Here is a 17,253-nt window from a genome sequence, read left to right as displayed (position 1 = left end):
GCTTTTCCCCCCCCATGGTTTGGGTTTTCTAATCTTTCTGGAAAAACGACCACTGCTCGTCAATGTATTATCGCTACCGTCATAATTATTCTTGAATATTCATCTGTGCTCTCCATTGTTATGATGTTGGGGAAAAAATACAATGGTTCCGTATCTAATTTCGATCAAGTGAGTAAAAAGGACCCCAATGGAGACAAGCCATAGCACTTTCTTGTGTTTAATCCTCTTAACAGACTTAACTGTACTTCCCTGTGATTTTCTGTTTGCAAACTGTCAATAAAGTATTCAATCTATCATTTTATAGAACCTAAATTGAAATTCCAAGATCCTAACATAATTTTAATGTGTGTCATGTTGTGTGTTGTTTGTGGCATTTTGAAAGGCACGGTTTTAATAAATAAATAAAAGAAGCAAATGCATAATGGGAATACTGTCTGTGTTCAATTGGAATTGTTATGTCAGTATTAACTGTTATTTGCCTTGACTTTCTTAAGGGCTCGGCGGATTCCAAGACAAAGTACAGCTCATGGCAGAGTACAAAAACCCACAAGAAGCCTTTTCAGGGGGAGTTTATGCTTAAATGCACTCAAGAAAACAAAAAACACGCACTGAACAGTCAATTCAAATATATTTGGGTAAACACACTAAAGCATGCTCTATTAGCTACAAAACTCAAACCACATTGAGAGAGGAAATCAAAAGTCTATTGGAAAGCAAACAGTAAACAGTTGAGGTGTAATCTGAGAACCGTAACCTCCATCAGTTAACCCATTAACCTAGTGGTGTAACTTAACTAAGTACAGTACATGTACTCAAGAACTGTACATAAGTACAGGTTTGAGGTACTTTTTACTTCACTGGAGTATTCCCAATTTTGTGTACTTTTACTTCTACTGCACTACATTTCTGAGTCAAATATTGTACTTTTTACTCCATTACAATTATTAGAGAACTTGAGTCAATAGTACATTTTGATGCCAATACTTTTGCAATTTTACTCAAGAACATTTTCAATTCCGGACTTTTAGAATACAGAGTTTTTCTACATTGCCGAATTGATAAGTTTATAAAGTAAAGTAAAACTTAAGTAAGACATCTGAGTTGTTTTCCACTGTCTATAACCCCCCCCCCCCAAAAAAAAAAAATAGGGAAGGAAAAGGAGTGAACAGCAGCGGTCTGTTCTTACCCAGGTTCTCGATGCTGTAGTAGCGCTGCTTGTAATCCACTTTGATGGTCTGGGCGTGGGGACTGCCTATCCCGTATCCGATGCTGTAACCACGCACCACGATGTCCTGGTTCTCAGGCGGCGTCCAGCTCACCACGATGCTGTTTACCAGCGGACGGACGTGGAGCGAGCTGGGAATGTCTGGCACGCGGGACTCTGGCGGAGTTGGAAGAGAAAACGTCTTGCTTAATCAGGGCATATTTGTGCCGGTCTGAGTCAGCAAGACCTGATATTGACTTGAAATGGCTTGATCTAAAAAAAGTAGTGGTTCCCAAACCTTTTAGCTCCTGGGACCCAAGCCAACGAAAATAGCAGATCTACAAGCTCACACCGCGTCGCTTCGCACCAAGTTGTGAGCTTGTAGATCGGCTATTTTCACTACTTCTTAACGTTTGCTTTCTAATATGTGGAATTTCTTAGATTTCTATTTTTTTTACTAATCAAAATACTTCAAGATTCAGGATGTTTATTGTCACAAGGATGTACAAGTACATGCACTGTGAAAAGCTTATGTTGGGGGTGCTCTATAATACACATAATTAAAAACAGTACATCAATAACAATAATAAAACTTATCTAAAAGTTAAGATCATTGAATCATTGAATTTTTTTATATTCATGAAATTCTTAGCTTGAAAATCTTGAAAAAATGTTAATCTTTGGAAATAATAATTAAAAACAAAATGTAGGATCCATAAAAAACATGGATCCCGACCCAGTGTTTGGGAACCAGTGATCTAAAGAGCAATGTCAGGATCTCTCCTCCTGTGAACTAAGAGACACTGAATGCCATTCATTCAAATGTATTCTAGAGGTTGGTGACCATAAAGGCAAGTCCATTAATGCCTCATTAACAAGCTCATGTTTGCGACACGTTCTGAGCTGGTTGGATCCAATCTCTCCGCAATTTTGGAATGGCTCAAGTGGAGTCTTTGCCTAGTCTTTCTGAAAAGATGCCTCTGCATACAGTACATGTGTGGTGTGTAAATCAGTTGGCGTTACCGTCCAGGTCACTCTCAAACGTTTCCGCAGTGGTCCAGTCTGTGGCGGGTCCGGTGCCATTCGCTGTCACCGCCGACACTCGGAAGGTGTACTCCGTCCCCCGCTCTAGACCTAGAGGAACACACACACACACGAACACACACACACACACACACACACACACGCACACACACACAGCTACTTTTAAAAAGCTGTGCAAATCCGACTCGAGACTGCAAGCAAATTACCAGCAGCACTTGAATGTTGAAGTAATGATTCGTGAATTCAGACTGATTAATAAATTGATTAATCTGTTTTTAGGAAAGTATTCTCTTAATATCAAAAGGGAATTACACTGCTACTGCTGTGGTGGAGCAGGTGCTCAGCTCAGCTAACAAGTGATACTCAGGAAAGGAATCCGCTGAAGTGGAAAAGGCGCCAATCCAAAATTAAAATGCAAGACAAGTAGCTCAGTTGATTATTTTCTTTGATCCTAATTTAATTAAAGAAAATGGTCAACTGAGCTACAGCACAGTCTTGCATTATCATTTTTGGAGTGCAGCTTAGGTGGTGGATTCCTTTCTTTTAACGATATTAGACTGCATTAGGAAGAATGTTCGAACGTGTTTTTACTTTGACTACTTATCACTATCACGATCAGAATATATATTTATCGGCAAAACAAACAAACAAACCTTGACTTACAGTATAAAGCCAGGGTTTGTCAATAACGTCATAAAGTAGATCAGCCAGAGACCAATGTTTCAACTTAAGGCACTATATAGGCCGGGGATCAACATTCACTTAAGTACTGTATCTAAGTACTTTTGAGTTATTTGTACTTTCCAATTTCCAATACTTTTACTTCTACTCCACTACATCTTGGATCCAAATATTGTAATTTTACTCCACTACAATGATTTGAAAACTTTAGTTACTTGTTACTTTGCAGGTATAAATTATAATATTATAAAACATACATAAACCACTTTTATACCCTATTTTATACCTTGGCTACAGTATTTGAAAATAGCCGATCTACAAGCTCACAATGCGTCGCATCGCAACGTGTTGTGAGCTTTTGATGCCAACACATTCATACTTTTACTCAAGTACATTTTGAATTCCAGACCTTTAATTCTAACGGAATATTTCTATATTGCAGTATTGATCCTTTTACTAAAGTAAAACATTAATTTTGAGTACTTTTCCCGCCACTGCCGGGGATCACCTCATTCACACATGGGCACAAAGTCTTCCTCTTTCTCTCTCCTTTTTTCTTCTTTCATTTACTGGCTCTGCATCAGTCACTCAACCATTCACCTGGTACATGAGCATGCAGACAAAAATAAATATTTGAGGACACCAATATCTTTTTTAGGAGATGCCCAATATTTCTCTGCAGGGGTTTAAAGGGAAAATCTATAAGCGTACCCAGGGAGGGATAAACCTGGTTTTGTAGAAGTGCAATCACCCTTCCCTCCTCAACTCAATATCATTGAGGGGTCGGGATGTATTTTCCTTCACTGATGAGTGTGTTATTGCAGGGAAAAGTGTGCTGGTGGTGCGGCTGGTGGAAGAAAACAACATCTATTTCCAAGGGAGATGCAGACAGAGATCTCTTGAAGTTTGAATTAGCTCGTGTTTTTTAAGCCACGTCTATTTTGGAGGCAACTGTCTCACAGCAGGGGCCAGATTTGGAATTCAGAATAGGCGGGGAATTCCTGCTGACAATAAATTATATGTGGCTGTGTTAATTTTCTGAAATAGTTTTTCATCATCGTCATCATGGTCCCAGTTGGTTATGCTACATGTTAATCCTGTCATCCTATCATGGTCTCTACCCACTAATCTGGGCCGCCCCTGGGGGCAGTGTCTGAGGTCTGCTTAACCACTCATGCCTCCCAGGCTACAACATAAATGCCTTTGAACCGAAAAAACATCCCCCCTCTGTTTCGACACCAGAATCGCCTCAAAAATCTTTTAAGTGAGCATTTTTCTTTGATGCAGCTATGCGCAGCATGAGTCTGGGCCACTAAAAAAAGAGTTGCTGAGACAAAATGTAATATTAATCAGCATTGCTGAGCATGTCTGGCGAAACCATCCACATGTTTTGGGGGCTGCGGGGAACACGAGAGAAGCCGACAGTAGGGGAGTTGTTTAAAGTCCATTTATTATACAGACTTCATAAACAGAACTACAGACACTTATAGGATCAAGACAGAAACCAGACACACACAGCCCTAAGCTCTAAGACCCAAAATGTTAAAATATAATAATGCTGATTGCCAGAAAAAAGCTATCAATCTCAAACAGACCATGACTAGATAATGTAAAGAAGTACAAAACCTTCAACCGCAGGAATTGCTACTCATTCCCTATTATCAAAGTACATTCTTTGCCAAGTCCCGCCCGTGGGTTGTGCCCCTCTTCGACACCCATTGGTTGCAGTTTCTTGGTTGGACATAAATGCTCTTTCTCCATCCACTACCATTGAAATAACATGTCTTTCAGTTGCTTCGTATTGAAGTTCAGTGAATTCAATTCTTAATTGAAACTTCAAATCTCAGGTGCAGTATAGTGACTGGATATAAATGATGTTTTGAAATGTTAACTCCCCACAGACAACCATAAGGCGGAACCAGGGCAGAACATGGCAGAAAGAGCCTGCTGGTTAGTCAGTCAGGGGCCAATCAGAAAGCGGACTATGGGTCACATGGTGCGTACCGTCAATGAGCTGTGAAAGCTGGGTGCCTCCGGTGGTCTCCGCCGCCTCACTCTTCCGCGTTCCTTTCCTGTAACGAATCTTGTAGCCTGTGATCTCCCCGTTCTGGAGGCCAGGGGGCGGGGGCTGCCAGCGGACCATGATGCTCTGCACGGACATGACAAGAACACAGTGACGTGAACGGGATATAAAGAGGCACTGTGGCAAAAAGGAGGAACTCCCTGTCGGAGAGGGAACACATAGGCCAGGGGTCTTCAACGTTTTCAGGCCAAGGACCCCTTAGTCGCGAGAGAGAGATGAGGTATAGGGACCCCCACAACAGATAGTTTTGTTTGACATTACAATCATCAGCGTATTTTGGATTCATGTCAATTTGTTAACGATGTTACGTTACTGTAGCATTATGCATACAAATAACATTTCTGTCTGGCTTTTAGGCTTCGTAATCAAAAGTGGCACAGGGCAGATTTTCTAAATTTACAAAGAAATTACTGACATATTTTATAGTTATTTTATATGTGCAACACTGTTTATAAATTGCGGCAATAGCTCTACAAGCTACAACCATAGAGAATCCAGGTGCATTGTCAGGGAATTTGGCACATCTGGATAGGGAATTTGGCAATGTTGTCAAGTCGAGACATAATTACGTCACGAACGTCGAACGACGTCCATTGAACCCCATTGCAGACCCCAGCAGCGCGCTCTTTTGCTCGTGCATGTATTTTTCACCCCGCCTGCAGTAGCTTCAATATTTACAAGCCGTTCTGGGGTTATTTGAGATAATCGCAAATGTCAAAATCGTTTTCCATTATCAAAAGTGCGTTTTCAAATAAAAAGCATTATAGCACATCTCCAAATTTAAGATTATGCAAAAATAATTGCAATTATCTCAAATAATTATGCTCAGACGATTATGTAATAATTGTGACAAGCCTGTGAATGCTTTTCTGTAGAGGTGACCTTGGGCTATCTCTGCAGCCACCGATAACGCCTTCTCTCGCAGACCTTTGCATAGCTAATGTTAATTTAATTCCATGACTCCTCACTGTTCAGCTACACTATCTCACCTGCAGCCTCTCCCATCCCCATCCTCCTGTCAGTCAGTGGCGCTACAGCAGGGGATCGAGAGCCCCCCGAAAGACAAACACTGGTGATGCAACACCGATAAGACGCATTAGGAAGAAATAAATGTATGAATAATGGATACTGAGAGGTCCTGTTGAGAGACGGGTGTGCGTGTGCGGTGCTGGTGCAGTTTTCCCCCGCAGGGATACTGAGGCAGGCAGATGAATGCTGGTTCTTGGCTAGCGGGCTCACGTTGCATGTGTGTGTGTATGTGTGTGTGTGTGTGTGTGTGTGTGTGTGTGGTGATAGGTGGGGGTAACTCAGTGTGGGGGAGCAGTTAATTAACACTACCCGACTGTTGCAGTGATGCGACAAAATCCCTGAATACAGGACCGATGTACAGTACAGTACTCCTCCTCCCCCCCATCTTGAGTCAAGGGAATAACACAAATTAAATCTGTGTTAAGTGAGTTTAATTATTTCCATTTTCGTTATTATGGTGTTTGGTACCTAGCGTGTTAGTTAGATGTGCTGCACTTTTCCCCACGCTCCTCTCAATGCTAGAAAATGTGTTTAATTGAGTTTCAGAAAAATCACCGGAAACTACGAGAAGGCCGATGTTACAAAGGAATAAAAGCATGGAAAACGTGAGGTGTAATGCCATATAAGTATTACCAATGTCAGCTGCACATTTAATGTTTAGTTGTATAGTTTGGGTTTCACTAAGGTTTCTAGTATGGTTTTCAGGATGACGTAAGAACAATGACCACCATGTGAATATGGTCGATTGCAGGAAGGTTTTGATGATTTAATTATTCATAGGCTACTTGAAATATAATTAGGCTCTGGAAAGATAAGTTGTTGAGCTGTAATCTGTCTTTAAAAATAGAACCACGCAAATCCACTCATATCTACTTCAAATAGATTCTTCTTGCCACCTTGATGAATACAGTAAGCTGATTGTGTTGAAATTACAGAATACCTATTGCCTAACTTACTATGTGCGGCTGGTACATAGTAGACTAGTGGCACAATCTGTCCAATCTGTGTGTTAATAATAATAATAATATAGCCAATCGGGGTGGTTGTATTTTGTCTCCCTGCTCTTCTATTGAGACCTATTATATAGACCTATCAGCTCAATAGTAAAATAAATGACAGCACTTACGACCCCCTCAAGGGTACATTTCTTTCACGCTCAGAAAAACCCTGCATTTTACAGTGCCGTCCAGTCTTTTATCTAGTGAATATTGCAGACTCTCCCCAGCTAAGAGTAGCTCCTTGGCTTGTCTTCTGCTATTAACTCTGAGGGCTTCAGTTCTTTGAGAGGCCGATTTGGTGTTGAGCCCCACAGTCTTTGGCAGATGCAGCCAGAGACTGATAGAGAGGTTAAAGCCGCCTGACAGACAGCCGATGAGGGGATCAATGAGGTTCACACACCCTCCTAACCAGCTGAGGGCTACAGGTCTCTGACACACCTAATCACTATATGGAAAGAGCTATCTATCTGATCACCTGAGAGAGAGAGAGAGAGAGAGAGAGAGAGAGAGAGAGAGAGAGAGAGAGTTTATTCCAAGTTGTGGAATAAACTCCCTGTCGCACTTAGAACAATGGACTCACTCGCTAGCTTTCGCCGAGGACTGAAGACTCACCTTTTCAGACTCCACCTAAACCCTTAGCACTACTGGAAAAATCAATGACCATACATGAAGCTAGTTAGCATTTGTTTTTAGGTTTTTAGAAACCTTTTTTTACGGATTATATAGTTTTTTTTTTTCTAGATATATATTCATTCACATTTGTTATATTGCTGTTGATGTACTGACACTTAATCTTGTTCATTATTGTGATGTTTATTTGCTTATTGTAAGTCGCTTTGGATTAAAAGCGTCTGCTAAATGCCTAAACTGTAAACTGTAAACTGTAGAGAGAGAGAGAGAGAGAGAGAGAGAGAGAGAGAGAGAGAGAGAGAGGGAGAGAAAGAGGGAGGGAGATGTATTGTGTCTGTGGACGAGGATCTAATGATGTGAATATTCCTACTGTGTCTGAGAGTGAGGTTGTTTATGTGAGTTTATAACACATAAAATATGTACCCTCCTTAGGTATATTAGGTCTTAGGACATGCCTGTTTTTGTCATTTCATAATGATTTACAGCAACATAACCATGGGGCTAATTACCTTTGAGTTTTGGACCTCTAGGGTGATGTTTTGAGGAGGTGCACCTGGAACTGTGAAGAAAACGAGAGTGCACATTGTGTGAGTAACATAGATGAACGTGTACTGTGCATTTCACATGGCACTTTTACATTGACACTCAAGACTTTTCGTTGTATGTTTTAACCAACCAGACAAAATCAACTGTAGATTTAGTCGACTAAAATCTTGTGATATTCAGTCACCTAAAACTAGACTAAAACTAAAACATTTCAGATGACTAAACTATGACTAAAACTAATACAAAATGTATTCAAAAGACTACGACCCCAGGCATGCATGCAAGTGGCTAAATATGTGTTTTTAGACACAATAAGCCCATTCCCAAGATGCACCGCAATCTTTCATGGGCAGATGTGACTTATGGGGGCTTGTGTAAATGGTAACAAAGAAATTGCCGGCTTATCGTGTGTAAAAAGACATATTTAGCCACTTGTACGAATGCCCCCACCCACTGAAATCAAAATACTAAAATCGCTAAAACAATAGAAAGCAGTAAATGAAAACATTTTAACACTCTTCTTTTCTCTAATTACAATCTAAAATATTGTTGTAAAAAAAGTTGTCCTTTAATAAAGCAACGAACCGTCAGACAGGGTGCGAACGGTGACGTCCTCCGTGGAGACCCCTGGGCCGTGCTTGTTGAAGGCCACCACACGGAAGCTGTACTCTGTGTACTTCTTCACCCCAGCCATGGTGTAGGAGAGAGCACTGATGTCTATGTCCTGAGGAGACAGATAGGAGAGAGCACTGATGTCTATGTCCTGAGGAGACAGATAGGAGAGAGCACTGATGTCTATGTCCTGAGGAGACAGATAGGAGAGAGCACTGATGTCTATGTCCTGAGGAGACAGATAGGAGAGAGCACTGATGTCTATGTCCTGAGGAGACAGATAGGAGAGAGCACTGATGTCTATGTCCTGAGGAGACAGATAGGAGAGAGCACTGATGTCTATGTCCTGAGGAGACAGATAGGAGAGAGCACTGATGTCTATGTCCTGAGGAGACAGATAGGAGAGAGCACTGATATCTATGTCCTGAGGAGACAGATAGGAGAGAGCACTGATGTCTATGTCCTGAGGAGACAGATAGGAGAGAGCACTGATGTCTATGTCCTGAGGAGACAGATAGGAGAGAGCACTGATGTCTATGTCCTGAGGAGACAGATAGGAGAGAGCACTGATGTCTATGTCCTGAGGAGACAGATAGGAGAGAGCACTGATGTCTATGTCCTGAGGAGACAGATAGGAGAGAGCACTGATGTCTATGTCCTGAGGAGACAGATAGGAGAGAGCACTGATATCTATGTCCTGAGGAGACAGATAGGAGAGAGCACTGATATCTATGTCCTGAGGAGACAGATAGGAGAGAGCACTGGTATCTATGTCCTGAGGAGACAGATAGGAGAGAGCACTGATGTCTATGTCCTGAGGAGACAGATAGGAGAGAGCACTGATGTCTATGTCCTGAGGAGACAGATAGGAGAGAGCACTGATGTCTATGTCCTGAGGAGACAGATAGGAGAGAGCACTGATGTCTATGTCCTGAGGAGACAGATAGGAGAGAGCACTGATGTCTATGTCCTGAGGAGACAGATAGGAGAGAGCACTGATGTCTATGTCCTGAGGAGACAGATAGGAGAGAGCACTGATATCTATGTCCTGAGGAGACAGATAGGAGAGAGCACTGATATCTATGTCCTGAGGAGACAGATAGGAGAGAGCACTGGTATCTATGTCCTGAGGAGACAGATAGGAGAGAGCACTGATGTCTATGTCCTGAGGAGACAGATAGGAGAGAGCACTGATGTCTATGTCCTGAGGAGACAGATAGGAGAGAGCACTGATGTCTATGTCCTGAGGAGACAGATAGGAGAGAGCACTGATGTCTATGTCCTGAGGAGACAGATAGGAGAGAGCACTGATGTCTATGTCCTGAGGAGACAGATAGGAGAGAGCACTGATGTCTATGTCCTGAGGAGACAGATAGGAGAGAGCACTGATGTCTATGTCCTGAGGAGACAGATAGGAGAGAGCACTGATGTCTATGTCCTGAGGAGACAGATAGGAGAGAGCACTGATGTCTATGTCCTGAGGAGACAGATAGGAGAGAGCACTGATGTCTATGTCCTGAGGAGACAGATAGGAGAGAGCACTGATGTCTATGTCCTGAAGAGACAGATAGGAGAGAGCACTGATGTCTATGTCCTGAGGAGACAGATAGGAGAGAGCACTGATGTCTATGTCCTGAGGAGACAGATAGGAGAGAGCACTGATGTCTATGTCCTGACTGAGGAGACAGATAGGAGAGAGCACTGATGTCTATGTCCTGAGGAGACAGATAGGAGAGAGCACTGATGTCTATGTCCTGAGGAGACAGATAGGAGAGAGCACTGATGTCTATGTCCTGAGGAGACAGATAGGAGAGAGCACTGATGTCTATGTCCTGAGGAGACAGATAGGAGAGAGCACTGATGTCTATGTCCTGAGGAGACAGATAGGAGAGAGCACTGATGTCTATGTCCTGAGGAGACAGATAGGAGAGAGCACTGATGTCTATGTCCTGAGGAGACAGATAGGAGAGAGCACTGATGTCTATGTCCTGAGGAGACAGATAGGAGAGAGCACTGATGTCTATGTCCTGAGGAGACAGATAGGAGAGAGCACTGATGTCTATGTCCTGAAGAGAAAAACATCGGTCAGTTGGGATCCAGTTCCGACAGTAGTATACCGGTACTAGTTTTGCCTTCTACGATGGTCACAAAAGAAAAACATTAAAGAAGTAGTTCACCCCCCAAAAAACGTATTTTCTATCAGTCAACAGTCAACACCCAATGAACACCTTTTATTCATGGATTTTTTTAATTGTTTTTGTCTCGTAAACCAGCCTCCTTGGCTGGTTTAAAATCTCCCTGAAATCAAGGCTGTAATTGATAGAAAATAAGCTGTGTTTTGGGGGTGAACTACTCCAAGTGATAGCCCAGGGCAACATGGTGGACGTATTATTAAATAAGTAGCTCAATAAAAAAACGTTCCCTCAATGTTTTTGGAATCACACACTGCCACAGCTTGCAAAGATCCACACTCTAACATTACGGTGGCAGCCCTTCATTATTATACATACTAGAAGCAGCGTCTAGTCGGCGACCTGGCCAACTCGGGAACGATGTAAATAGAGAATGAATGCCCCGCCCTTTAATGCAAACCCCATTATACCTGTTGTCATAGGACCCGTTTTGACCATCTGTTTGCCTGTGTCCATTTATGCCCATATATGGAGATATCTGTATCTGTCTGTCTGTTGGCGTCCATTTTATGTCCATATATGGAGATCACTGCAGATATAGTTCTGGGTCCATTTTATGCCCATATGCCCATATATGGAGATATCTGTCTATTTACGTCCATTTTATGCCTTCCCCACCCTTTAATGCAAACCCCAATATACCTGTTGTCATAGGACCCGTTTTGACCATCTGTTAGCCTTTGTCCCCACCCTTTAATGCAAACCCCAATATACCTGTTGTCATAGGACCCGTTTTGACCATCTGTTTGCCTTCTGTTAGCCTTTGTCCCCACCCTTTAATGCAAACCCCAATATACCTGTTGTCATGTTGTCATAGGACCCAGCGTCTAGTCGGCGACCTGGCCAACTCGGGAACGATGTAAATAGAGAATGAATGCCCCGCCCTTTAATGCAAACCCCATTATACCTGTTGTCATAGGACCCGTTTTGACCATCTGTTTGCCTGTGTCCATTTATGCCCATATATGGAGATATCTGTATCTGTCTGTCTGTCGGCGTCCATTTTATGTCCATATATGGAGATCACTGCAGATATAGTTCTGGGTCCATTTTATGCCCATATGCCCATATATGGAGATATCTGTCTATTTGCGTCCATTTTATGCCTGCCCCACCCTTTAATGCAAACCCCAATATACCTGTTGTCATAGGACCCGTTTTGACCATCTGTTAGCCTTTGTCCCCACCCTTTAATGCAAACCCCAATATACCTGTTGTCATAGGACCCGTTTTGACCATCTGTTTGCCTTCTGTTAGCCTTTGTCCCCACCCTTTAATGCAAACCCCAATATACCTGTTGTCATGTTGTCATAGGACCCGTTTTGACCATCTGTTTGCCTTCTGTTAGCCTTTGTCCCCACCCTTTAATGCAAACCCCAATATATGGAGATCTCTGCACACACAGTACCGGTTGCGGAAAACTCTGATGTCAGACATCAGCTCCGCATTCGGGGATTCATTTTATGCCCATATCTGGAGAAGGGATTCATTTTATGCCCATATCTGGAGAACGCGCGTGCCGGTGGGAAGAACGGTTCTCGAGATTCACATACATACATACACATTCACAGAGATTTTTTGTTGACTCCTGGCGTACGTGATGTCAGAGCCTTTTATGAAGTGATGTCACAATGAGTCAGCGATTGTGCCGATTTCCTCAGGAACAGCCTGATGTTAACAATCAGCTCCGCATAAGGAGATTCCGAACGTTTCGCGCCGCTTCGGGAAAACCGCATGCCGAGTCGGGCCGAGGCCCGGCACTGCACTCCGCGCCGCAGCGGGGAACGCGCGTGCCGAATCTGAAGCCGGTGGGACGAACGGTTCTCGAGATACGCGGATTACAAACAAACAGACAGAGATTTGTCGCATTTATAGATAGATTACATATCCAAGAGGTTTTCTTTTCAGACGTCCCCACGTTTGTTATACTTTATAAAACATTTAACAGTAGCATCGTCATCATCTTTAGTTACACAACCTGGACAGCACATGCTGATTACTACAAAGCCACTTCCTTGTGCTCTGGTCAGGTGATCCATTTATCACAGCACCCCCCACTACTATTCCCCTTGACCTTAAATACTTCATGTCCTTTTAACACATCGCCTCCTGTCTATTGTCTTCACCTTTGTTCTATCCACTCTCTTTGGAGAGATAGCAGAGAGGAGCTTTTCTCGCCCAGTCGGCCACTTTGATCCCCACCCCCAGTCAGCCTCTTCATCTCTGGCCCCCCTCTTTTCCTTGGTCTCATCTCTATCTCTCTCCTCTAGAGAGCTGAGGCATCATTACTCAGTGTGCTGGCTGACATTTCAGCCATTATCATATTAAAGGCTTTTTAACGCCTGGCTGGCTCAACCCACCCGCTATACTGCCGACGCTGACTCACCCTCTCTAACCAGCTAGATGCCACTCTGTTGGAGAGAAGTCTCCGGGAAGTTGCTTTTGCACATACAAATGTGCAGTGGTGGAAAAAAAGTAATGTAAGTAAAAGTATCAATACTGCACTATACAAATATTCTGTTACAAGCAAAGGTCTGGAATTCAAAATGTACTTGACTAAAAGTACACAAGTATTGCCTCAAAGTGTACTTAAAAGTTCCAAAAGTAAAATTACTCGTTATGCAGAATGTCCCATTTCATGTTTTCAAAAGTATAAAAAATCTTTTGACGCGACGCATTGTGAGATTGTAGATTTCAAATGGCCAAAATGTATATAGGGTTGAAGTGGTTAAATGTATGTTTTGTAATAATAATCAAACTCTACAAAGTAACTGGTAACTAAGGTTTTCAAATAAATGCAGTGGAGTAAAAGTGCAATATTTGGATCCGAGATGTAGTAGAGTAGACTAGTAAAAGTATTTTGGTAAATTGGAAATGCTCAAGTAAAGTGGCTTTTAGCATTTGGGCTAACAAATAAACTTGGTTAAAGACAGTTGCATTGGCCGGGACAGCTGGCATTGTGGTCCGCGCACCTAGGCTACAATGTAACCTGACACAGTGTGTTGCGGGTTCGAGTCACGATCCCAACGGCCTTGGCTGCATGTCACTCCCCATCTCTCTCTCCCCATTTCCTGTCAGTCTACTGTCCTATCCATAATAAAGGCATAAAAAGGCCAAAATAAATACAAAAAAAAGAAAGACATGTATTATTGCATGTTGAGCAAAACACAATCTGGTTAGCCATCGTCAAGGAAAATTTCGATCGCTCTTTTCACTTTTGCAGCAATGCAGTTGTCTGTAATCGAGAGACTAAGCAAAACATGACATTACAGTACATTAAAGGGGAACCTTGCTGATTTAAAACCTGGATCTTATCCTATCCTGTGAGGAGGACATGTTAAGATGTGACACACTGTTAAACTTCCCAATGTGTTCTGTGATCCAAGAGCTTATACATTCTAGGTGATGTAAAAAGGTGGAAATTGGATGTACTGTAGGCTGGAGGCGTTTTGACACGTACTGTACAGTATATATTGTGTATGCCATTCCCAAGCCAGTAGTCCTCAAAAACCCTGCCCCTAATTGCTGTGATTGTTTTGTTCACGTGATAACCGATTAATTATCCTAACCTAATTCTGTCCACAACGCACGCTTGTCGCCACACAAGACCATCAGCCGCTCGGTGTGAGGCACCTGCTCGCCTGGCGGCTCTCTCTCTCGCTTGCACTTCACGAGCCTCGAGGCCTCGTTGTCGGCGTGTCTGCATTGCTCTCCAATCTCAAGTGATTTAACCCATTAAGTGATTTAACCCATTAAGTGATTTAACCCATTAAGACCTGAGACCCAAAATGTCTTCTAAATCCTAAGCGTTTTCTGGAAAACCTATGTTGCAGTATACAGTATCAGTGGTGCTCAAACTTTTTCATGTCATGGACCCCCAAAATTGATATGTATTTGGCCGCGGACCCCCATCTTAACACAACTACTTCCTCTTAATCTGAAGGTTTGCTTGGTGCCTCGGTGCCACGCCGTTTCCTCCATAGGCCGCCGCTATTATTTTGAAGGGCCGGAAAAGGGTTGTTTTTTGTTTTTTTGGATTATCACTTGACGGCAACGATTACGTCATCTAGTCACATGACAGTGTGAGCCCAGAAGAGAAACATGGCTGCGCCCAGCTTTTGTGTACAGTATGGAGAGTGGAGACCATCCTTTGTATAAGAATGTCTCTTTTGAGTAAATGAAGTCTCTTTATGGGCCTCTCAATGGATTTACTATGGAGGGCGTTCACTTCGCGTGCACGCCCGATGTGCGTTGTAAACAAATCGCGGACATTACCGATGCGGGCGGGACCGGAGCGACGTACAGTAAGTAATAATACCTTTACTGTATATACAGTAAGATTGACAGTCCTCGCCGTCAACGGCGCCATGGTATTAACCCTTTCAATGACGGTGAGCGTCGTCAAGGGCAGCAGAACAGTTAAAACACTTTGTTCCAGGGACCTCCAGAAGGAAAGATTTGAGTTTAAGAATTGTACAAATTGTCATGGTTTTTCAAAAACAGCAGATCTACAAGCCGATCAGCAAGAATATCTCCTATTTTTTAATAGCCAAAGAATAAAATAATGCTTTTTAGCTCAAATCTAAAATGACACAGACGCTTTCTCGGTTTTAATGTTGTAAGTCCTTGCACATATGCAGGTCGTGGAGTGACCCAAAAACATGTGGTTTCAAGTCAGATTTCCACAAGTTGTACTTAGCAACAGAACGACAGGCAACAGGTGCCCTTTAACAAATCAATGTGACATACTGTAATGTATTATGTCCGCCAGCAAAAGGACCTCCTACCTGTTCGATGCCCTGGCTTTTGTCTGTGAAGTAGAGTTTATAGGTGAGGATCTCTCCGTTGCCGGTGTGGGGCATCTCCCAGCTTAGAGAGACAGAGGTAGGCGTGTTTGAGACCGCTTGCAGGTTGGGAGCAGGACCGGGGACTTGGACTGCATGGGGAAACAAAATGCAACAGAAGAGCAGCCTTTAGACAAGCATCAAGTGAAGGTGTTGTCCATGTTCAATCAGAATAAACATCCCTGTTTGTTACATTTCCATGTTGAAATGTCAGAAATCAGAATGTCAGAGGTGTAAAGTAACATTTACTCAAGCACTGCACTTTTTTAGGTAATAAAAAAAAGTGCAGTACAGTCATTTTTGGGTATTTCTTTTGCTGGAGTATTTGCAATTCTCAATATTAGAGAGAGAGAGAGAGAGAGAGAGAGAGAGAGAGAGAGAGACAGACAGACAGACAGACAGACAGACAGACAGACAGACAGACAGACACTCCATGGTGGGTAGAAAGGCATTGTCTCTAGGCATTATGCCATTACTGTGTGCTTGACACAGTCTGTGTGGCATCTTGCTACAACAGTGTTGGTACTGTACAGTAAGTGGCACAATTCTCCCATCTGTGTGAATCTGTCCATCTGCACAATTAGTACCTGTGAAAAACCTGAAAAACATGCTGATAACCAATGCATGTTAATGGACAGCCGTGTCAATGCTTAGAATACTATTATAAATATATATACGTTATGCATACATAGAACATATGATTAAAATTCGTAAAACAACACTTTTATGAACCACTTGAACACCAGCTTCCAGATTCTGTGGTGAACATTCACCAAAAATAGTCGATGTGTTGTCAGCTTGTAGATCATCTATTTGTTCTATTTTTGGTGTATATTGGAAGTAAGTACGCTCTTTGCAGGTGGGTTTAAGTGGTACCGGATATACAGTATGCAGCTCAGCAAAAGTAATGACGGAAGACAATTTAATTTATATAGCCTACTAAAATAGCCTAGTTCTATGTTTGCATACTTTTACTATGCAAGATTTAGAATATTGTTTATTTCTTCAGATAGGTTTTCAACATTAATACAACCAGATCAAATATGAATTTCCATGGGACCCTTCTAAAAGAACACCCTTGGGTCTCGGGACCAGTTACATTGAAAACCTAGCAATATCACTGCCATTTAGATAGATAGATAGATACCTTTATTATCCCAAGGGGGAAATTCAGTTGTCCAGTAGAAGCACAGCAGTATACAGTTATTTACAAAGTTACAGAGACGTAAGAAAAAATAGATAAGAGGGAAAAAACAAAAGAAAAAAAACAAAGACAAGAGCAGTACAGTACCAATAAAGAGAAGGTGCATCAATAGAGGGGGCGAATAATATATAAGTATATATATATAAAAAAATATAAAACACGTAAACACTAAAACAGAAATAAAAA

The 17,253-nt window shown here is 42.3% G+C and overlaps 1 protein-coding gene across 4 annotated transcripts in view; it reads right to left on the bottom strand.

Annotated features, from left to right (window-relative positions):
• LOC308289003 (neogenin-like) overlaps positions 1-17,253 on the bottom strand; it is a 232,735-nt gene that overhangs the window by 24,110 nt on the left and 191,372 nt on the right. For all 4 annotated transcript variants that reach the window (XM_080730503.1, XM_080730504.1, XM_080730505.1 and 1 more), the window contains exons 10-15: positions 15,807-15,955; positions 8,801-8,939; positions 8,179-8,228; positions 4,934-5,078; positions 2,228-2,338; positions 1,187-1,381 (exon numbers count right to left, since the gene is read on the bottom strand). In XM_080730503.1, coding sequence (XP_080586629.1) covers positions 1,187-1,381; positions 2,228-2,338; positions 4,934-5,078; positions 8,179-8,228; positions 8,801-8,939; positions 15,807-15,955 — 789 coding nt within the window. The remainder of the gene's footprint in view (positions 1-1,186; positions 1,382-2,227; positions 2,339-4,933; positions 5,079-8,178; positions 8,229-8,800; positions 8,940-15,806; positions 15,956-17,253) is intronic.

The sequence above is a fragment of the Nannobrachium achirus genome, assembly GCF_963921795.1.
Source record: "Nannobrachium achirus genome assembly, chromosome: 7".
Taxonomy (NCBI): domain Eukaryota; kingdom Metazoa; phylum Chordata; class Actinopteri; order Myctophiformes; family Myctophidae; genus Nannobrachium; species Nannobrachium achirus.
Note: the sequence above shows the minus strand (reverse complement) of the source record. Positions and strands in the feature narration are given on the sequence as shown.